Source organism: Gigantopelta aegis, chromosome 7 (assembly GCF_016097555.1).
Source record: "Gigantopelta aegis isolate Gae_Host chromosome 7, Gae_host_genome, whole genome shotgun sequence".
NCBI lineage: Eukaryota > Metazoa > Mollusca > Gastropoda > Neomphalida > Peltospiridae > Gigantopelta > Gigantopelta aegis.
The window spans coordinates 34,628,059-34,651,495 of NC_054705.1; the positions used below are offsets into that span (position 1 = coordinate 34,628,059).

The 23,437-nt window shown below is 43.3% G+C and overlaps 1 protein-coding gene across 1 annotated transcript; it reads right to left on the bottom strand.

Annotated features, from left to right (window-relative positions):
* Positions 1–1,488: 1,488 nt before the first annotated feature.
* On the bottom strand, positions 1,489–20,964 carry LOC121378040. The gene is made up of 8 exons (XM_041506136.1): positions 20,899–20,964; positions 15,868–15,991; positions 14,371–14,496; positions 13,486–13,596; positions 10,697–10,738; positions 7,504–7,620; positions 4,321–4,452; positions 1,489–2,878 (listed from the first exon to the last, which is right to left on the bottom strand). Exons 1-8 carry the CDS (start codon positions 20,962–20,964, stop codon positions 2,661–2,663), a joined length of 936 nt encoding a protein of 311 aa, XP_041362070.1. The 3' UTR covers positions 1,489–2,660.
* Between the last annotated feature and the right edge of the window lie 2,473 nt (positions 20,965–23,437).

A 23,437-nucleotide genomic window follows, 5' to 3' on the forward strand; every position in this document is an offset into this window, starting at 1 on the left:
AGATTTTGAGAGGAAACCCGCTGTCGCCATTACATGGGCTACTCTTCCGATTGGCAGCAAGGGATCTTTTATTTGCGCACCCCACATTCAGGATAGCACAAACCATGGCCTTTGTTAAACCAGTTATGGATCACTGGTCGGTGCAAGTGGTTTACACCTACCTATTGAGCCTTGCGGAGCACTCACTCAGGGTTTGGAGTCGGTATCTGGATTAAAAATCCCATGCCTCGACTGGGATCCGAACCTAGTACCTACTAGCCTGTAGACCGATGGCCTGCCACGACGCCACCGAGGCCGGTCAATTTAGAAGAGGATTTTCTTTAAGTTTCTATTATTTTTATCGGATTTTACCTTGTCCCCCCCCCCCCCACACACACACACACACACACTCCCCCGCTAGCTACGACCCTGAATTATGATCGAAGGAACACACAAATTTAACTATTTAAATATTTAAAATAAGCGCTATTTATAATTATGACGCTATTTGCACTTTCTCCACTCTCCCTTTGATCAAACTGCTGGCCTTGCCAGGAGTAGGGCCTTAGGGAGACATGCCTGAACCTTCAATGGATATAGGGATGGGGACGTAGCTCAGTGGTACAGCGCTTGCTTGATGCACGATCGGTCTGGGATCGATCCCCATCGATAGGCCCATTGGGCTATTTCTTGTTCCAGCCAGTGCACCACGACTTGCTGCCCAGTGGTAAAGCGCTCGCTTGATGTGCGGTCGGTTTGGGATCGATCCCCGTCAGTGGGCCCATTGGGCTATTTCTCACTCCAGCCAGTGCACCACGACTGGTATACCAAAGACCGTGTATGTGCTATCCTGTCTATGGGATGGTGCATATAAAAAGATCCCTTGCTGCTAATCGAAAAGAGTAGCCCATGAAGTGGCGACAGCGGGTTTCCTCTCTCATTATATGTGTGGTCCTTAACCATATCTCCGACGTCACATAACCGTAAATAAAATGTGTTGAGTGCGTCGTTAAATAAAACATTTCCTTCAATGGATATAGGGCATGTGTAAAATAAGTTTGAAACTTGAAACTAAAAACACATGTAGTTTTAAAACACAGATTGGCATTTGTGATACCACAGGATGATATGCATAAACTCAGCCAAAGATTCGCAAATATTTCATTTCTTTTGAGCTTATTTTCGGCCTTATATCCAATTATAAAGTTCAAGCACGCTGTCCTGGGCACACACCTCAGCTATCTGGGTTGTCTGCCAGGACAGTGGGTTAAGTTGTTCATTGTTAGTGGTTAGTGAGAGAGAAGAGGGTGTAGTGGCCTGTGAACCAAGTACCTACCAGCCTTTTATTCGATGGCTTAACCACGACAACACCGAGGCCGGTTGTGTCGTTATTTGTTTTGTTTGTTTGTTCATTTGTGTGGGTTTTGTTTGTTTTTGTTTTTTGGGGGTTTTTTTGGTTGGGTTTCTTCTTCTTCTTCTTCTTTTCTTCTTTTTTTTTTTTTTTTTTTGGGGGGGGGGGTTGGGGGGCTTAATATAGTTCGGTTTAGGAAATTATTCCTCATAATTAAAAAAAAAAACTTAACATTTGAATTATCTTTTGAAATTTGTCTATGAAGATAACAAGTACGTTGACCTCTGTAGTATTAAAATAATAGGTGGTGGTGGTGATGGTAATGGTGGTGGTGGTGGTGGTAGTGGTGGTAGTGGTGGTGGTGGTGGTGGTGGTGGTGATGGTGGTAGTGGTGGTGGTGGTGGTAGTTGTGGTGGTGATCGTGGTACTAGAGGTAGTATTATAGGAATCCTCATTAAATAACAACAAACGAAAACGAGCTTTGTTTTGGTGTACCATAGTTTTATTTGTAACTCATTAAAACTACAATTTGTAAGAAACAGGATTCTAAAAGCATGTTACATAGGTCTATAACAAGTAAAAAAACACACCATGTTATCAACCTCAAACAGGTACTCAAACATACGAGGAGTGGTTCCAGGGGGTGGTGAGATTCCTGTATGGGCCCACTCACATGTCTGTTAGGTATACAAATATTTTTATTAATTTCATGTGCAAAATATTTCACTTATTTCCTAAAAATATAATTACAATTTTTTCTTGTAATACATTTATTTGGAGACTGAATCAAAGCATGACATTGCTTTATTAATTTGTACATTTTCAAGGTTATATTTTTCCAAATCTATCAGTCCAAAATGCCATACATTTCAAAACAAAAAAACACTCCAATATTCTCGGAACAAAAGCATTACTAACTTATCCGATTATCTAAAGTGTAAAACTAGATACTACAATAAAATGTACACATGCGTCGTGATCGTCGTCGTTGTTGTTGTTGTTGTTGTTGACGAAACTGATGCTTTTTTAACATTTTAGATCCATTTTGTATCATTTACCGAATTAATAGTATCATCATCAAAAAAAAAAAAAAAAATCAAAAAAAAAAAAATCAACAACAACTATATTTATAAATACATTTCATTCGATACTTAAATTCGTGGATCGAAAAGGTAGTATTATAAATGTGTATTATCTGTACACACTTGTATTACGTTTTGGTTGTGTTCTTAAGTCCACGATTTATAACGAAAACCAGTGATTTCAAAGTATCAGTTTGTAAAACCAGAGTTCATTGGTTGATCACGACCACTGAGCGCGACTGCGCAGTTTAGTAGTTCCGGTACAGTGAGCGACGAGCAAAATTGTTGCGTTTCTTCAGGAAGCTGAGCAACTCTCTCTCGAGTTGGCGAACGTTTGCCGGGGGGCTTCCACTTGCTCCAGCGCTTCCACTTGCTCCACTAGCAGCGCTTCCACTTGCTCCACTAGCAGCGCTTCCACTTGCTCCACTAGCAGCGCTTCCACTTGCTCCACTAGCAGCGCTTCCACCTAAATAAAATGGGGGAGAAGATGTATCTATTGATGGATGGATGGTTGTATGGATGGAGGATGGATGGATGGATGGATGGATGGTTGTATGGATGGAGGATGGATGGATGGATGGACGGATCAGTGGATGGGTGGGTGGGTGGATGGATGGATGGATGCATGTATGGATGGATACATGGATGGTTACATGGATGTATTGATGGTTGGTTACATGGATGGATGCATGAATGCATAAATGGATGGATGGATGCATGAATGCATAAATGGATGGATGGATGGATGATTGCATGAATGGATGGTTGCATGGATGGATGGAAGGTTGGATGGATGTTGCATGGATGATTACATGGATGGATGGTTGCATGGATGGTTAGATGGATGTATTGATGGTTGGTTGCATGGATGGATGGATGTTGCATGGATGGATGGATGGTTGGATGGATGGATGGATGTTGCATGGATGAATGTTGCATGGATGGATGGATGGTTGCATACATGGTTACATGGGTGTATTGATCGACGGTTATATGGATGTATTGATAGTTGGTTGCATGGATGGTTACATGGATGTATTAATAGTTGGTTGCATGGATGATTACATGGATGTATTGATGGATGGATGGTTGGTTACATGGATGGATGGGTGGATGGTTGCATGGATGGATGGGTGGTTACATGGATGGATGGATTGAAGGATATATGGTTGCATGGATGGTTACATGGATGGATTGAAGGATGGATGGTTGCATGGATGGTTGCATGGATGGTTACACGGATGTATTAATGGATGGATGGATGGATGGGTGGATGGATGGATGGATGATTGCATGTGTGGTTACATGGATGGATGGTTACATGGATGGATTGATAAATGGATGGTTGCATAGATGGTTGCATAGATGGTTGCATGGATGGATGGATGGATGGATGGATGGATGGATGGGTCGATGGATGGATGTATGGTTGGTTGCATAGATTGTTATATGGATGGATGGATGTTGCATGGATGCATGGATTGTTGCCTGGAGGCTTTTAATTCGTATAGTACAACATACACGATGATGTATTAAGGCGTACACCTGGTACGAGGCCCGTCACGAGAATAGCCGATCGACGAGAGAAACATCGTGATTTCCTCGCCTGCTATTCCCAGTTATTCCCGTGACTATTCTCGTACGAGACACTCGTATCGTGTGACACCCCCTTTAGTGACATTACCTTGCTCGGACGTATACCGATCGTGTATCGTGTGACGCCGCCTTTAGTGACATTACCTTGCTCCGCTATATACCAATCGTGTATCGTGTGACGTCGCCTTTAGTGACATTACCTTGCTCCGCTATATACCAATCGTGTATCGTGTGACCTCGCCTTTAGTGACATTACCTTGCTCCGCCATATACCAATCGTGTATCGTGTGGCGCCGCCTTTAGTGCCATTACCTTTCTCTTCCATATACCAACGGTGTATCGTGTGCGTCGCATGATGAAAGGCTTTGGAGTTCATGGTGAAGATGCTTAACTTGGACAAAAACTTAGAGACATGTTCCAAGATTTCAGGAATGGTCGGCTCTCCTGCAACGAAAAATTCAAGCCTACATATAGACACAGGCGTAGCCAGGATTTTATAATAAGGGGTGGGGGGGCAACCCATATTGGGGGGTAACCGACACTAACTATGTATGTATGTATGTATGTGTGTATGTGTGTATGTGTGTATGTATTTATGTATGTATGTATCTATGTATGTATGATTTTACAAAATTTAATACAGTTTAAAAAAAAAAGAAGTTTGATTGATAGTGTGTGGCCCCGTGAACACCCACCCCTGCCAACCCAACACCCCACCCCACCACACCCTACGCCTTTGCCATTGCATATAGATAATACTACACGAGTGGCTATCAGATAGAATTTATTTTACAACGAGTTGTTTTAAAACGTATCTAACGTCCTGAAAAACAAAACAAAGTTTAAAATTAAATTTAAACGCCTTTTCCAACTAATTCCTCCTTACGGTCCAAGCGCTTATAGTTAACATGTGCGTCACAGACAAGTCAATTTCACGTTAACTTGTGCGTCACAGACAAAGAAAGAAAGAAAGAAATGTTTTATTTAACGACGCACTCAACACATTTTATTTACGGTTATATGGCGTCAGACATATGGTTAAGGACCACACAGATATATAGAGAGGAAAACCGCTGTCGCCACTTTCCGATTAGCAGCAAGGGATCTTTTATTTGCGCTTCCCACAGGCAGGATAGCACAAACCATGGCCTTTGTTGAACCAGTTATGGATCACTGGTCGGTGCAAGTGGTTTACACCTACCCATTGAGCCTTGCGGAGCACTCACTCAGGGTTTGGAGTCGGTATCTGGATTAAAAATCCCATGCCTCGACTGGGATCCAAACCCAGCACCTACCAACCTGTAGACCAGCCTGTAGAGCGTCACAGACAAGTCAATTTCACGTTAACTTGTGCGTCACAGACAAGTCAATATCACGTTAACTTGCAAATCACAGAGTGATCGCTTCGACCGTTTCTTTTTTTTTTCTCTTTTTTTTTTTTTTTTTTTTTTTTTTTTTTTTCATTGGATGTTATGGCATTAGCGTTAAGATCACCTTAAGTGTTTTTCTACTTTATGCACCTAAGGTGATCTTAGGGCTAAGACTGCTTCGTGGAACGGGGCCCTGGGCCCGTGCTTATGAAACTTTTTAGACACAATCTCTAATGACGTGACACGCATACAATTTGTATGGCGCTGTCATGACGTTCACGTCTTAGACTCTGTTAGAGTCTCAAGTCTAGACTTTAAAAGTTGTATAAGCACCAGGAGTGGTCATCACCTAGATGCAGCCAGTAGAATGTCTTTAAAATGTTATCGCACGTATGTGTGTTAACGGGTATGTGTTATCACAAATAAAGAATGATGTTCTCACCAACGGAAGTACCATTTTCAAAAGTAATGAAGGAATGAATGCATGCATGAACGAATGAATAAATGAATGTTTAAAGCGGCAGTATCCGGAATATTTTTTATATTTAAGCATATATAACAGAAAATCCAATTACGTTTGGTGCATATATGACGCCGCACTCAACATTGATTTCACTACGCTGGCTTATCCGGGTCAAAAACAAAGCCAGTATTTTGAAAGTGGGACACTTTTGACGGGCTCCTACCGATCTCGGTTTTCATTGGCTTATCACAAGTGTGGAATTCCCCAACAAGGAGACCACGTGAGATTTCGCAATTTTTGAACAAATTTAACTGTCTTGATTGAGGGGTCATCTCATATCTCCAAAACATATTTATATCCATAGAGGTATGGTACAACGCCTTTCCAGGGGTCGGTGGGTGGGGGATTTGCCTTGAAATTTTGACAGTGGCCAGCTGTTGGCATACGCGTTACATGTAAGGGGGTGTTACTAATTACGTAACGCTCTAGGGGTAGAGGAAGAGAGTACTGTGTTCGATTTACGTAACATTTTTCAAGACTACTAGTATATGTTATTTTTATTCATTATTTAGACCTAAAAAGGTGGGGTTATTTTTGGAAATGCACGGTCAGTCTAGGATCGATCCCCATCGGCGGGTATATACAAGACCATGGTATGTGATATCCTGTCTGTGGGATGGTACATATAAACGATCCCTTGCTAAAAACAAATGTAGCGGGTTTCCAAGGCGCGTGTGCAGGGATTTCAGCGGGGTTGAGGTTATAGACTGTGTTGAGCGAAGTTTATACGTTGTCAAGATCAAACCGGTTTTAACGAAAGACTCTAGTACCGTATCCTCAGCGCAAGATTTCTCTTTTAATTTTTTGAGACGAACCCTACAATTTGAAATCGGCAAACGCACGTGTTAACTGAAACTGACAACAGGCTGTCGTTTGTGTTTTGCCGAGCTATGGCGGCACAGGTGACGAATCAAGCGTATACTTTTGACGATCTCCGTTCATAGCGAACACACACGAGTTTTTTAAAGTGCATTTTGAGTTTGTATTTCATATTTGTACATGATGTTATAATATGGTAACCAGAGAATGTAACTTTAACGACACCCCAGCACGAAAAATGCATCGGCTGTTGGGTGTAAAACTATAGTAAATGCAAAAATTAAGTGGTTAACCACAAATGTATCAAAGTAAAGTTTCACCATTAATAGAGAAAAACAATAAAATTATTTTGTGCAGATTTTCAGTCTTCTGTTTTGCAAACATTTCCCGCTATTTAATTTTTAAAAGTGGGCGCTTGTTATTTATTTATTTATTTATTTATTTATTTATTTATTGTGGTTTGTTTGTACGTTTGTTCTTTCGTTTCGGGGGAGGGGGGGGGGGGGGGGGGAGTTACTACTTTTTTATTATTTTACTTATTATTTTGATTACTTTTTTTGTGTGGTTGTTGTTGATTTTTTTTTTTTTTAATTGTTTAATTTTGGTTTTCATAATGAATCACTGATATATAGTGTATATCGAAAACGACCAAGACTCAATGTTTCGTAATTAGGAGAGGGCTTTGTAAGCTGGATAACTTGTGCCCAATCCTTTTATATATATACATTATATGCAATAAAATATGTTTTCAATCCAAAACGTATTGATTAAAAATATACAAACCTTCTGGTTTTGGCAGCTGGAGCAGATCTTTGAGTTGGTCTTTCAAACATTCTGAATCTTTAAGTGTGGCTTCTTTTACTTTTTCTATTTCAATAGGTTCGTCTACGTTTTCTTCGTCTGTTAACAGAACAAAAAATAGTTAGATTGTCTCCCTTGATAATACTCTTGCGTTTGTAAAACATTGTAAGGCCGATTTTACGCAAGAAAGAAAGGAATGTTTTATTTAACGACGCACTCAACACATTTTATTTACGGTTATATGGCGTCAGACATATGGTTGAGGACAACACAGATATTGAGAGAGGAAACCCGCTGTCGCCACTACATGGGCTACTCTTTCCGATTAGCAGCAAGGGATCCTTTATATGCACCATCCCACAGACAGGGTAGTACGTACCATGGCCTTTGATATACCAGTCGTGGTGCACTGGCTGGAACGAGGAATAGCCCAATGGGCCCACCGACGGGGATCGATCCCACACCGACCGCGCATCGAGCGAACGCTATACTACTGGGGTACGTCCCGTCCCCCGATTTTAAGAAGCTTGTTTCTTCTTTCCTGTCCTGGACGGAGGAGCCGGTATGGGTCGACACCTGCGCCCATGACAGGCGTGCGCTACAACAGCTTGCTTTGAATCTGCACGTTAAATACAATGACCTTGACCTAAGCCTTTTTTTAAAGGCGCAGACCCTAGTTTCAACCCTTGAAAATGGACACTAAGTTTAGTTAATCTACAAACCTGCAACACATTGGAATAAGCTTATAACAGTTAGAAGCTGAAGTCTGTGCTGTTTAAACGGGAAAATACCGTCCAAAACTAGACTAGAATTTGTCTCGATAACCATTACTTCTCAGACGAACGTGCATGTTGGCATATTACAAAAACTTGGATGACTAGAACTACTTCAGGTGTACGAAAATGAATATTCTAAATAATAAAATGTAAGTCCTTCTAATTTAAATAATCAAAACAACGGCTTTCAGTGGCGGATCCAGAAAATCCATTGGGGGGGGGGGGGAATGACATGAGGCGGAATGCCAAGGGAATTTTGAGGGAGGTTTGGAGAGGGGTGAAAATTAATATATAAGAAAATTATAACTCGCAAAATTAAGGGACCGGGCCCCAGCCCCCTCCCCCTCCCCCTCCCCCCCCCCCCCCCCCGATCCCGAGAGAGAGAGGGGGTGGGGTGGGGGGAGGGTATTACCAGTGTTTTTCGGTATCGTCAATATCACATATTAGGAATAAAAATTGTATTATGCGAACCTCTAACGAGCATAATACATTATTTTTATTCCTAACATATGATACTGACGATACCGAAACACATCAGGGTAATAATATGTTTATCATATAATCTCAAGATTAATACGTGTTTTTGTAAACTGTACACACACAACTTTAATTCCAGTCCGCCATTACTAGATATTCAAATGACGTAAACTATGTGACGGGATGTTTTTTTGATAGGAACTGACGTCAAATTCGAACACATTCCCAGTCTGGAGCTCCACGCGGTAAGACGTGTTTGTTTCGCTTGTGCACACTGCACGTGCTTTCGTGTGCTCGACTTGGGGGTCCTTCACTTCGTTGTTTTTGTCAGCGAAATTAAGTTTTCTACTGGGATGTATGCGGCCATTGGAACTGATTGAACGCTGAAACGCTTCTCGTTTCGACAGCTTGCACCACCAGGTTGGATTCTTTTTTAGCGAGATTCCTTGCCTCCACGTCATTTCTCCGTCTGGCTGTCGACTTGTTTTTTTCGTGACTCGTATGACGGCCATTCTGCAGAACGCCACGGTTGTTCGCGTTTAGTCTCTACATGTCCGAGCCTGTCCTAGCAGCACTGGAAGACTGACCGCCCCACTCTAAGAAGAAATAGGAAGCGGGGTCAGCCCCTAATACTCTTTTTCTAGACTTTACCTTGCTTTATAGTGATACCATCTCGTATCCTCCGGAGTCGGGCCCGTCCGCACCACTATACCAACCCATGACGACTGGACTATACCCTAGTCTGATTCTCTCTCTCGTTCAGACGGATCCGGCTTCTCAAGATCTGTATTTCAGCACAGCACTACACCTTCAACGTCTAACGACTGTCAATCTAGGGGTTTTCTTGACGGGATGCAACCCATCTCGTCCTTTTAAGCTGTGCATCCAAACGGCCTTAGCGAGGCCACTCGCGTGGACATATCGATCGGACTTTAAACTTTTAGATCTGCGTTCAAAATTTTATGTCGAAATTACTCTTTTTTTAATATTATTAAATAGTCCGATCCTCTCTTCTTTCTCTTATTTAATTTTGGACTGTCCTTCTAAAATTCTCCAAATTATATAAATATTCGGCCGAGCAGTCAATTCTTTTTTATTTTTGGCTTGTAACCTTTTTCTTTTTTTTAATTTATTCTATTAACTTTTTTACTAATTGCTATTTTCAAAATTCTGCCCAAATTCAAACCCCCCCCCCCCCTCCCTCCTCCATCCCGAGTTAGGCCACCGATCTTATCGGAGGTCGGACTCGGGATGAGCGTGTTCGAAACCCTAGTGGTACATGGGCACGTTAAACTAGTTATCATCATCATCATCATCATCATCAAATTCGAATGATGTCATTTTGGATATCCTTACATAAAAATAAACTAGTGCATAACGTTTTGGGGGGTTTTACTGCACGCTGGGCAGCTTGCAATATAAAGTTGCTATTGAAATGTGTTTGTTTGATGTCTATGAATGCATACGTCAATTGTGTATATAAGTTATCAAATTCTTTAAAATATCACATACTATATATATATATATGAAAATTTTAAAACCTTAGTAGACATCCGACTGAATTATTGGGTGCGTCCAACTGAGGGGCGTGTTCAGGAGGTCAGTCGTTTGCGGACAATTTGACTGTTCAACAGACCTCAGGGCCCAGTTTCACAAAACATCGTAAGCCTAGTTTTGCACGTAAACGTAAATTTACGACTAAACTACAGTTTTTGTTACTATTAACAAGAAACCAAATAGTTATAAAATATAGTTTTCTTTTTTCAATAAAATGCTCCATCTTCCATAATGATGTCATTTTCTGCGTGAAATAAATTCCAAAAACATGTAAAACTATGACCGGTTTATTTGCTAGTAGCAGACGTAAATTTACGATGTTTTGTGAAACTGGCTCCAGGTATGGTACTGACAGGTTTACTTACAATGTTTAGCAAGTTCAACCATGTCCTTGCATATAAGTTCACCTGCCATGAAAGAAAAAAGACAGAAACAGTTATTACACCTTTCTTTTGTAACATAGTAATACAATAGGATCAAGCATGAACATAATGAAAGTAGATTTGATCAAAGTCGGATATACTATGACACTGTCGGGCTTTGTCGGGCATACTCGGGCAGTGTCGGGCATACTCGGGCATACTCGAGCAGCGTCAGGCATACTCGGGAAGAGTCGGGCAGAGTCGGACAAAGTATATAATAATATACAATTCCAGTCCCGTCAAAGTTAAAGATTGTTTTCCGTAATGACACCACGACAGCTGCCCCCACCCCCAATTTTAAAAAATATATATACTGTATTATCCGGGGAAGGATGACTAGAAATATCGCTCTCGTTAAATAAAACATTTCCTTCCAAAGAAGATCTATGCCCAACCACACACACACACACACCCCACCCCACCCCCACCCCCAAGATCCTTGTATCCATCCTAAATTGCCGTCCAGGTTGTCCAAAGAGGAACTATGTCCAACCACAGCCACCCACCACAAGAAATTTGTAGCGCAAAGATTACTTCGAAAATCTCTATCTAGGTCTCCAAAGAGGATTATGCCCAACCACATGCAACCCTCCCCCCTCCAGCAAGCTTGCATCCGCCCAAAACAATCTGATTAAAATTAGCTCTACTGGTCTACCAGTAGATCTAACAGCATTGTGTGGACTCCCATGTCCAGGTGACATTTTATCTATAAATAATAATTTGAATATCGGCCAATCACACTTCGCCTTTTATAGCGTTATTCGGGAGCATACAAATTCTAAAAATATCGGGCGAGACTATTTATGCAATAGGCGAACTTGTTGGTCTATTTCAACATTAAAAAACAGGGGGAAAAGTGCAGTAATAAACTCTGGATTGTAAACTAGTATAAACAGATTTTATGGCTATACCATCACGGGGTTGGGTTTTTTCGTCTTGAAACGAATTTTATATAAATTTTATATTGAAATTAGTTTCCGGCATACTTCGTAATTCACCCGAATCATTTCGTATACCCTCGGCATAATCCCGAATGTTTTCAAATTCTTTTCAAATCAAATGACTTCCAAGCTAACTTGCGATGAGGACAGACGTCTCGCCGTGTACTCTCGGGTCCCCCCCCCCCCCCCCCCCCCCCCCCTTACTGAGTTACGGGAAGCTACTTGAGTATCGCGTCACGTACACCGGGTCACGGGTTTCTGTGACTTTGGTGTACGACGCCGCGATCGTACAGAAGAAAAGGAAATGGAGGAAGAAGAAACGCGCGCCAGGAACGGCAAGGGTGGGGGGGGGGGGGGGTACCAAAACTGGCGGCTCGATCGCCAGCGGCGGTCCTTTCCGCGACGCCGTCCCCAGCCCAGCCTGAGTCGAGGAAACCAGCTACACCGGAACCGTCGACCACCGAGAGGGACAGACTCAACACCGCAGTGTGTGAGACGCCCCGTAAAGGCCCTCCGTCGCCGGCCACTACGTGGCCCAGACAGAACTGGCTGGTATCCCCGGTACTGCCAGTCGTCAAGCTACCGGCCCGATTAGCCGCCGTTGGAAAGAGGAAGGCCCGGCCACCTCCAACACCCGCACCGTCCCCCTCCGACTCGGAAGCCGTCTGGAAAGTTCAGATGGGGAAAATCAGGGCCGTCTTCCTGAAGTTCGTGCAGGGGGACACCTCGGATCCGGCATCACTGATGGGCGGACTAGTGAAACCAGAGTTAAAACTGATGGAAGCGCTTACGAGCTACACACCATCAAATCTACAGCCGGCAAGACGGGGTTGGTACTAACTCAGCGCCGAGGAGGAGTCTACCGACAAGCGGTCCTGGTTAGAGAGATGGATAGCCACACCATCCACAGGATCGTCAAGGCCCTTTTCGGCAACGACTATCGGAGTGTCATAACCATCCTCGCCGACCAGAGATGGAAGTACTTCATCCCCGCCTTTGCCGGTTCTCCGCTCATCGGTTCGCCGTTGGCCAACCTTCAACGGCCTTAACAAGGCCACTCACGTGGACATATAAATCGGACTTTAAACATTTAGACCTTCGTTAAAAATTTTATGTCGAAATTACTTCTTTTTTTTAAATATTATTAAATAGTCCGATCCTCTCTTCTTTCTCTTATTTATTTTTGGACTGTCCTTCTAAAATGCTCCAAATTATATAAATATTCGGCCGAGCAGTCAATTTTTTATTTTTTTTGGCTTGTAATGTTTTATTTTTTTTATTTTTTTTTATTCTATTTTATTAACTTTTTACTAATTGCTATTTTCAAAATTCTGCCCATTTTCAACACCCTCCCCCCCCCCCCCCCCCCCCCCCTCCCCCCCCCCCCCCCCCCCCCCCCACACACACACATCTCGAGTCAGGCCACCGATCTTATCGGAGGTCGGACTCGGGATGGGCGTGTTCGAAACCCTTGTGGTATATGGGCACGTTAAACTAGTTTTTAGCATCATCATCAAATCAAATCTATCACCTCCCCTCCCCCCCCCCCCCCCCCCCCCCCACACACACATCCCGAGTCAGGCCACCGATCTTATCGGAGGTCGGACTCGGGATGGGCGTGTTCGAAACCCTTGTGGTATATGGGCACGTTAAAATGATTTTACAAGTAAGGTTTTGATTGGTCGAATGAAAGGTCAACTGGACATGAGCTCCAACGGAGTGCTGTTAGATCCACAGGTAATAGTAATTAACCAGTGGAGCTAATTGTAATTAGATTACACCTAAAATTACCTGTCAGGTGTCCAAACACACGACTTAGCTCGTGCATGTGGTGTCCGACGTCTTCTTTTATACTCTCCGAAACCTTTTCAAAGTGATCCGCAATTTCATGCCAATGTTCTTCTGAAAAGTTAAAAAGTTTGACATATATAGTCTCAGAGAGAAAATCCGCTACATTTTCCCATCAGTAGCACAGACAGGCCAGATAGTACATACTTTGATATACCAGTCGTGGAGCACTGGCTGGAGTGAAAAAACAATAACCCAATGGGCTCGCCGACGGAGATCGATCCTAGACCGACCACGCATCAGGCGAGTGCTTTACCACGTGGCTATGTCCCACCCCTAGGACATGAAAGAAATATGCCGTATCCCCATCTTACAAACAGACAAAGGGATAGACATTCAGACATACAGACACATAGAAACAGACAGACAGACAGGCATAGAGGTAGACAAAGAAAAACAAGAAGACGGACGAACAGACAGACATACAGAGGGTTGACAGACAGACAAGAAGGGGTTGACAGACAGACAAGAAGGGGTTGACAGACAGACAAGAAGGCAGACAAAAAAAAGACAGACGGGCTTACGGTCAGATAGAAAGAAACGTACAGATAGACAGATAGACAGACGGACAGTTAGGCAGAAACAAAACGGACAGACATACAAAAGACAGACGGACAGACGGTCAGACAGAAAAAAACCCGGACAGACAGACAGATAAACACACAGACAGAGAAACATAGGCTGACAGATGGGCGGATTGGCGGGCAGATGGGCGGATTGGCGGGCGGATAGGCGGGCGGGCTCAGGCAGGAAGGTAGACTGACAGATTCACAAATAGACACACAGATACACCGACAGAGAGATTGATTGACATACAGACAGACAGACCTGTGTTTGCGTTGTCGGCGTTGACGACGTCCTGGAAGTCTGAGATCTTCTTGATGAGTTCCCCTATGTCTTCCGTCGCCTTGACGATGTGCTCCTTAACATCCTCGGCGTTCACGTCGTGATGATCTGAAACACACACGTGCAGACCAGTTCACTTCAGTTCAGGGGAGGGATGTAACGAGAACGGTCAGAACCAGCTGCTGGAACTCTACGGCGCACGCCTGTCTCTGGGAACCGTCCTCTCGGATGGATCTTAGCGCTAAGATCACCGTAAGTCCATAACTGCCTCGGGAATTTAAGATGATCTTAGCGCTAAGATCACTTTAAGTCTATAACTACCTTAGAATTTAAGATGATCTTAGCGCTAAGATTGCTGTATGGAACGGGGCCCTGGACAGAAAAGGTTAAACGGCAGGTGGATGTATGTATGGATGGATGGATGGATAGACGGATAGATGGATGGGAGGATGGATGGATGGATGGATGGATGGATGGATGGATGGATGGATGGATGAGTATGAATGTGTATGGATGGGTGGATGGATGGATGGATGGATGGATGGATGAGTATGGATGTGTATGGATGGATGGGAGGGTGGGTGGATGGATGGATGGATCGATCGATCGATGAATGGATAGATGGATGGACTGACAGACATATAGAGAGATGATGGACGGATGGATGGATGGATGGATGGATAGGCTACGGACGTATAAATTGGCTGGCTGGCTGGCTGGCTGGCTGGATTGATAGATCGATTGATCGATAAATGGAGGGATGGATAGATGGAAGGATGAATGGATGGATGGATGAATGAATGGATGAAATGATGGATGGATTGCACTTAGCGGAGGTGTATTGGGAGTGGGCAGTTGTGTGTGTGTGTGTGTGTGTGTGTGTGTGTGTGTGTGTGCGTGCGTGCGTGTGTGTGCGTACTGCTACCCCTGTTAGTTTAGTCTAGGTACGACCTTGAAACTGTATCGCCCTGTTGTTACAGCTCTTAACCCATGTCCCTCGTCAACGTATGTAATGCTAGGTTCAGACTACCAACTGTCACGACGGAGTCGGGCGACTCAACAGTTGCGCTGTAATTTCCTCCACTCCCAACTTACGACTGCATGGTGCGCTCAGATTAACAACTAATCGGTCGCAGGAGTTGTATACGACAAGAATCGAGTTGTAAGAGCGCTCAGATTAGCAACTGGACAGCCGTAGAAGTCGTCATAGCAGAAAGATCGGCCTCGGTGGTGTTGTGGTTAGGCCATCGGACATAAGGCTGGTAGGTACAAGGTTCGCTGCTCGGTACCGGCTCCCACCCAGAGCGAGTTTTAACGACTCAATGGGAGTTGGTAGTCTGTGCCTAGCATTACGTTCGCGCGCTCTCTCTCTCTCTCTCTATCTCTCTCTCTCTCTCTCTCTCTCTCTCTCTCTCTCTCTCTCTCTCTCTCTCTCTCTCTCTCTCTCTCTCTCTCTCTCTCGTGTTGCCTCAGACTTACCGTCATCATCATCATCATCCTCACCATCCCCACCATCGGCACTTGGGGGCGGCGCTCCATCTGGGGGCGGCGCTCCACCTGGGGGCGGTGCTCCACCTGGGGGCGGCCCTGATGGAAAGCGGCGCTAAAAAAATAAAATAAGCAAGTGACGTCAGCCAATGAGGGGGCGGGATGTAGCCCAGTGGTACAGCGCTCGCTCCATGCTCGGTCGGTCTGGGATCGATCCCCGTCGGTGGGCCCATTGGGTTATTTCTCGTTCCAGCCAGTGCATCACGACTCGCTTATCAAAGATCGTGGTATGTACTGTCTTGTCTGTGGGATGGTGCATATAGAAGTTCCCTTGCTGCTTCATTTTCAATTTGGCTATTTCTCGTTCCAGCCAGTGCACCACACTGGTGTAACAAAGGCCGTGGTATGTACTGTCCTGTCTGTGGGATGGTGCATATAGAAGATCCCTTGCTGCTAATCGTAAAGAGTAGCCCAATGGGTCCACCGATGGGGATCGATCCCAGACCGACCGTCCCCCCCCCCCCCCCACGACTAATAACATATTAATCTGGTGACTAACATTGTTATTTGGGGACGGGATTTAGCTCAGTCGGTTGATCGCTCGCCTGAGGTGCTTGCGTTGCAGGATCGAACCACCTCAGTGGATCCATTCAACTGATTGGGGTTTTTCTCGTTCCAATCAGTGCACCACAACTGGTCAGAGGCTGTGGTATGTGCTTTCCGGGCTGTGGGGAAAGTGCATGTAAAAGGTCCCTTGCTGCTAATGAAAATAAAAATGTAGCGGGTTTCATATGATGAACAATAGCCGATGATTAATTAATGCTCTAGTGGTGTCTATATAAACAAAAACTAAAAACCCTTAATTTCTTATTTTGACAATTATTAGGATAAAAAGAGTTAGCGAAAGAGGGGGAGATCTCTAGTAGGGGTTATAGCCTCTAATGGGTGGGGGGGGGGGGGGGCGGAAGCCATATTTTTTACTTTTATGTATAGCGAAGGAAGGAAATGTTTTATTTAACGACGCACTCAACACATTTTATTTACGATTATATGGCGTCGGACATATGGTTAAGGACCACGCAGATATTGAGAGAGGAAACCCGCTGTCGCCACTTCATGGGCTACTCTTTTCGATAAGCAGCTAGGGATCTTTTATATGCACCATCCCACAGACAGGATAACACATACCACGACCTTTGATATACCAGTCGTGGTGCACTGGCTGGAGCGAGAAATAGCCTAATGGGCCTACCGACGGGTTTATGTATAGCGAGGACACGTGGAGGGTTAGCATAGCTATTTGGTGTCTTAAAATAATTACAATCAATTAAGAATTGACCGCAATTATGTTTTGGTTCATGTAAGATGAATCGAAAACACGATGATACACACTGTATGACTACGTGTATTACAGAACAAGGATTGATATTTAACAAGGATGGATATTTAACAAGGATTGATATTTGACAAGGATGGATATTTAACACCGGCCTCGGTGGTGTCGTGGTTAAGCCATCGGGCATAAGGCTGGCAGGTACTAGGTTCGCAGCCCGGTACCGGCTCCCACCCAGAGCGAGTTTTAATGACTCAGTGGGTAGGTGTACGGCCACTACACCCTCTTCTCTCTCACTAACCAACTAACAACTAACCCACTGTCCTCGACAGACAGCCCAGATAGCTGAGGTGTGTGACCAGAACAGCGTGCTTAAACCTTAGCTGGATATAAATTTAAATGAATGAACAGCTGTACCTACCGTTTCTGTTCAATCCATGTGTTTCCAACAAATTAAAAAAAAAAAAAAAAAAAACCACCCCCAAAAAAGCGAAAACATTTAGTTTGCTTTGTTTAACGACACCACAAGAGCACATTCATTTGTTAATCATCGACTATTGGATGTCAAACATATTTTGTAGTTCTTTTATATGCACCATCCCACAGATAGGATGCCATATACCACGGCCGTTGATATACCAGTGGTGGTGCATAGACTGGAAGGAGAAATAGGCCAATGGGCCAAGCGACGGGAATCGATCCTAGACCGACCGCGCATGAAGCGAGAGATTTACCACCAGACTACGCCCCGCCTGAAAAACAAAGAAACAAGAAGAAAAAACCGCGTCGCCGCATCAGTTTTAGAAGTTTGGTCTGACTTGTTTTGTTTAACAACACCACTAGAGTACATTGCGGCCTGACCAAAGACCAGCCGAATATATCAGTGTTTCATTTTATTTCAACTTATTTTCGTGCTCATATCCAATTAAGGTTCAAGCACGCTGTCCTGGGCACACACCTCAGCTACCCGGGCTGTCTGTCCAATACAGTGGGTTAGTTGTTTGATTGGTTAGTGGTTAGTGAGAGAGAGAGAGGTGGGTGTAGTGGCCTTACACCTACCCATTGAGCCCTTAAGAACTCGCTCTGGGTTGGAGCCGATACCGGGCTACGAACCCTGTACCTGCCAGCCTGTAGTCCGATGGAGGTTCAGTGTTTCAGAACATTCAGAAAGTCATAGTTCGCAATCAACAATTCACGAATGGCGGGAGTATAATTTATTCAGTTTAAAATCAGGCTAGTCAAAAACAACAACAACAAAAAAGCTTGTTGAACGAAGATCGCAAGTGGAAACATCTTATTCTTCACCATTCAACATTACATTTCTATATAAAGTTGAGAAATGGTGTACATATTAAAAAAGAATTATAATATACTGTATTTTAAGATAAACCTGGAACAAAACAGAACAGAACATAACAGCCCTAAGTTCAGCCAACGGACGGTTCGCTATGTCCGCGTACTATTTGATTGGTTCCCGACGTGGCCATTTGATTTAATGTGAAGCGCATAAACCAGTCTAGCGGACGTTTTTCTGTTCGGTCTGTCCAGAGCCGAGTTCAGCCAGACCGATCAGAAAAACGTCCGCTATAGATTCTAATAGAGCAAATCAATTTCTATTGCCGATAAAGTTAACGTTTGCTAATAAAACTGATATAAGCAGCGTATCAACACATCCAGGAAGTACAGCAATAAACAGTGTGGCACCTCACATTTAATCTACCTGCAAGAAAATGGGGTGTCACATTCCATTTAAGAGATTTAATTAATGTTTTTAATAGCAACCGTCATTTTTACCTGAAAATTGCAGTTCCATTTTTAGGGGTACCCCGCATCAGTTTCAACCTCTGGTATATACTGTATAATAACTGTATAACAAATAAAAGTGTATTTATTTATTGTCAATGGATAATAGTATTTGCACAAATAATCAATGTCACATCTTACTACCAATCAAACCCACAGCTGCTTTTACTCCGTAAATATTTGATGCACCTCGAACTTTGATACGGAACTGTCTTCTTTGGTACTATGCAACTATGGTTATGCGCTTCACGATAAACCAAATGGTCACGTCGGTAACCAATCAAATAGGTCGCGAACGTTAGCGAAACGTTTTCTGGCTGAACTTACCCCAAATCTTTATTTCGCTCAAGGTGATCACCGGCAGCATCAGAGGATTGTATACATGTAACATATAAATATACAAAGAAAGAAAGAAATATTTTATTTAACGACGCACTCAACACATTCTATTTACGGTTATATGGCGTCAAACATATGGTCAAGGACCACACAGATTTTGAGAGGAAACCCGCTGTCGCCACTACATGGGCTACTCTTTCCGATTAGCGGCAAGGGATCTTTTATTTGCGCTTCCCACAGGCAGGATAGCACAAACCATGGCCTTTGTTGAACCAGTTATGGATCACTGGTCGGTGTAAGTGGTTTACACCTACCCATTGAGCCTTGCGGAACACTCAATCAGGGTTTGGAGTCGGTATCTGGATTAAAAATCCCATGCCTCGACTGGGATCCGAACCCAGTACCTACCAGCCTGTAGACCGATGACCTAACTACGACGCCACCGAGGCCGGTAAATATACAGAGAGAATACTACATGAGTGGCCGTTAGATACCATTTATATTACAACGAGTTGTTTAAAAACGTATCGAACGAGCGAAGGCAAGTGGGATTCGTTTTCAAACAACGAGTTGTAAGATAAATGGTATCTAACGGACACGAATGTTATATTTTATTTCTTACATATACTGAGAAAAAAAAATTTAAATGCTTTTTTCAAAGAAAACGTATTGATGGCTCTTGCGCTTATAATTAACTTGTGAGTCTCTCAATAGCTATGTGGTCCTAAGCCATATGTCTGACGCTATATAACCGTCAATAAAATGTGTTGAATGCGTCGTTAAATAAAACATTTCTTCTTCTTCTTCTTTTCTTGCTAGTGCTTGATTGAGGAGTTTCTTTGGTTTATTATGACCGGCCTCGGTGGCGTCGTGGCAGGCCATCGGTCTACAGGCTGGTAGGTACTGGGTTCGGATCCCAGTCGAGGCATGGGATTTTTAATCGAGATACCGACTCCAAACCCTGAGTGAGTGCTCCGCAAGGCTCAATGGGTAGGTGTAAACCACTTGCACCGACCAGTGATCCATAACTGGTTCAACAAAGGCCATGGTTTGTGCTATCCTGCCTGTGGGAAGTGCAAATAAAAGATCCCTTGCTGCCTGTCGTAAAAAGAGTAGCCTATGTGGCGACAGCGGGTTTCCTCTAAAAACAGTGTCAGAATGACCATATGTTTGACGTCCAATAGCCGATGATAAGATAAAAAATCAATGTGCTCTAGCGGCGTCGTTAAATAAAACAAACTTTTGGTTTATTATGAGGTGTTTCTGCCAGAAAGTAATGTTTAGGTATGGCGCTATAGAACTGAATGCAATCACAGTCAACAGGGGGTATGGGAACCTCCACAAGAAAGAAAATAGGTTAAGTTTTGGGTTAGGGTTAGGGTTAAGAAAATCATACAGTAATGATAAAAGTAATTAATTTGTCAAAAGGTTAACTTAAAAAAAATAATAATAAATCCGCAAAACATTTTGGATATGGCGCCATACCTATTTTACCTTTTGACAGAAACCCTGTTATGGAGTATATATTATAACAAGGCAGCACTTACCTGAAGTTTAAATTGTTGACTGCAGGCAATGAAGCCAAGCAGAACCAAAACACAGAGGATCTTCATGATGCCAAAATAGTAATCTTCAAACTTCGCTTGCTGTCAGTGAAAAATATTCGGCGGTTGTGGTGGTGAGAAAGAATATCCTCGCACCTTATTTTATACACTTCGAGACAATGGAAGCTAAATGCGTTTGAAAATTCAATGCTTAGTAACCAGTACGATCAAGGCCGCTATAGTTGTACATAATAACATCTATATAAGTAAACGTCGGCTGTTTCTTGTGTTGTTGTTGTTGTTGTCTTTTTCCCCCAACCATGGTGCTTTTCCCTGGCCACCACCAGGTTCGTCTGAAGGTCAGCTGACGACCCGATCTGAGTGTTCGCTGAATAGGACTGTCCAAGTGTGCAAAAAGAACTGAAAGGAAAATTGTCATGACTTGGCGAATCGAAAATATAGTCGGTTTGAGAAAGCGTTAAAGACGCCGTGACGGGCGTGAACTTTATACCTACCTCTCATGGCAGGGTTGGTTCCGTGCAACTCCCAGAGGCAGATCTAAGGGGGACCCCCAGGGCCCCGCCCCCCCCCTAAATTTTGCGATAGTTATAATTTTATTATATATTAATTTTATTTATTTTTACGATCCGCATCCAAACCTCCCCCCAAAGTTCCCTTGGCATTCCACCTCATGCCCGGTACCAGCTCCCACCCAGAGCGAGGTTTAACGACTCGATGGGTAGGTGTAGGGCCACCACACCCTCTTCTCTCTCACTAACCACTAACAATTAACAACTACCCCCACTGTCCTGGACAGACAGCCCAGATAGCTGAGGTGTGTGTGCCCAGGACAGCGTACTTGAACCGTAATTGGATATAAGCACGAAAATAAGTTGAATGAAATGAAGGGACCAATTTCACAAAAGGACATAGACGTACGAGCTCCCATTTTTGTAGTGGGGTGGGGGGTATGGGGTATGGGGGGGTTTTTTGGGTTTGTTTTTTTTTTTTGGGGGGGGGGGGGGAATTGGTAGGCTGGCTTTTGTACGAATTAAACGAAAATGCCCGAATCTGGAACAAGGGCGTTCGGGTTCCCATTTTTTATTTGTTTCATTTTTTTATTTTTTTTTATTTTTATTTTTTTCGGGGTGTGTGTGTGCAGGCTGGCTTTTTTTCCGAATTAAACAAAAATGCCCGAATCTGGAAACAAAATCATTTAATCATATTAGCATTACTACCAAATAGGGTTACAAACGAATCACTATGCATTTGTTCATGGTTTACAACTAATTTTGAGGATAGAATGATGGAAATACACATAGGTCAATACAGGTCTCGGGTTAGCACATTTCCCACGAATATCTGTATAATTTTTGCCCGAATTTGAGGTTTTGCTCCAGCACTAGGAGGGGGTCAGTTGCTTGTGCAAAAGGGCCGATCGTAAACCTAATTTGATTCGCGTAAACGTAAACCAACGACTAAACTACATTCCATATTACTACTAACAGTACAATTAATATATCCTGAGGAAAAAAATGTTTTTGTTTAACGATACCACTAGAGCACAGTGAGTAATTAGTCATCGACTATTGGATGTCAAACATTTTGTAATTCTGACATGAAGTCACCAAAGGAAACCTGCTACATTTTTTTCTAATGCAGCAAGGGATCTTTTATATGCACTTTCCCACAGACAGGATAGCACATACCACGGCCTTTGATATACCAGTCGTGGTGCATTCGGCTGAAACGAGAAATAGCCCAATAGGCCCACCGACTGGGATCGATCCCAAACCGATCGCGCATCAAGCGAGCGCTTTACCACAATGCTACGTCCCGACCCAATATATCTTGACGTTCGCATATTTAATTTTCTTTTGTTTTTAAAAAGTTCCATCTGCAGTAAAGATGTAATTATCGTCTGCGTGAAATAGATGCAAAACACGTTTAAAAATGCAACGGTTATCAATAGCTGTTAGTGGCAAACGTAAACTTACGATGTTTTGTGATATGGGCCAAATTTACTAAACATCGTAAGTTTATGTCTGCGACTAGCAGTTATACCGGTCATACGTTTACACGTGTTTGACATCTATTTCACTAAACATCGTAAGTTTACGTCTGCGACTAGCAGTTATACCGGTCTTACGTCTACATGTGTTTGGCATCTATTTCACTAAACATCGTAAGTTTACGTCTGCGACTAGCAGTTATACCGGGCATACGTCTATACGTGTTTGGCATCTATTTCACTAAACATCGTAAGTTTACGTCTGCGACTAGCAGTTATACCGGGCATACGTTTACACGTGTTTGGCATCTATTTCACTAAACATCGTAAGTTTACGTCTGCGACTAGCAGTTATACCGGGCATACGTTTACACGTGTTTGGCATCTATTTCACTAAACATCGTAAGTTGACGTCTGCGACTAGCAGTTATACCGGTCATACGTTTACACGTGTTTGGCATCTATTTCACTAAACATCGTAAGTTTACGTCTGCGACTAGCAGTTATACCGGTCATACGTTTACACGTGTT

Excerpts from the sequence above, each read along its gene's own strand:
- LOC121378040 (XM_041506136.1), bottom strand. The coding sequence starts at position 20,964 with ATGAAGATCCTCTGTGTTTTGGTTCTGCTTGGCTTCATTGCCTGCAGT. Across the intron at positions 14,497-15,867 it reads GGATGATGATGATGATGACG|ATCATCACGACGTGAACGCC; the intron begins GTAAGTCTGAGG and ends TGTGTGTTTCAG. Across the intron at positions 4,453-7,503 it reads CCAGCTGCCAAAACCAGAAG|GAGAGCCGACCATTCCTGAA; the intron begins GTTTGTATATTT and ends TTTTCGTTGCAG.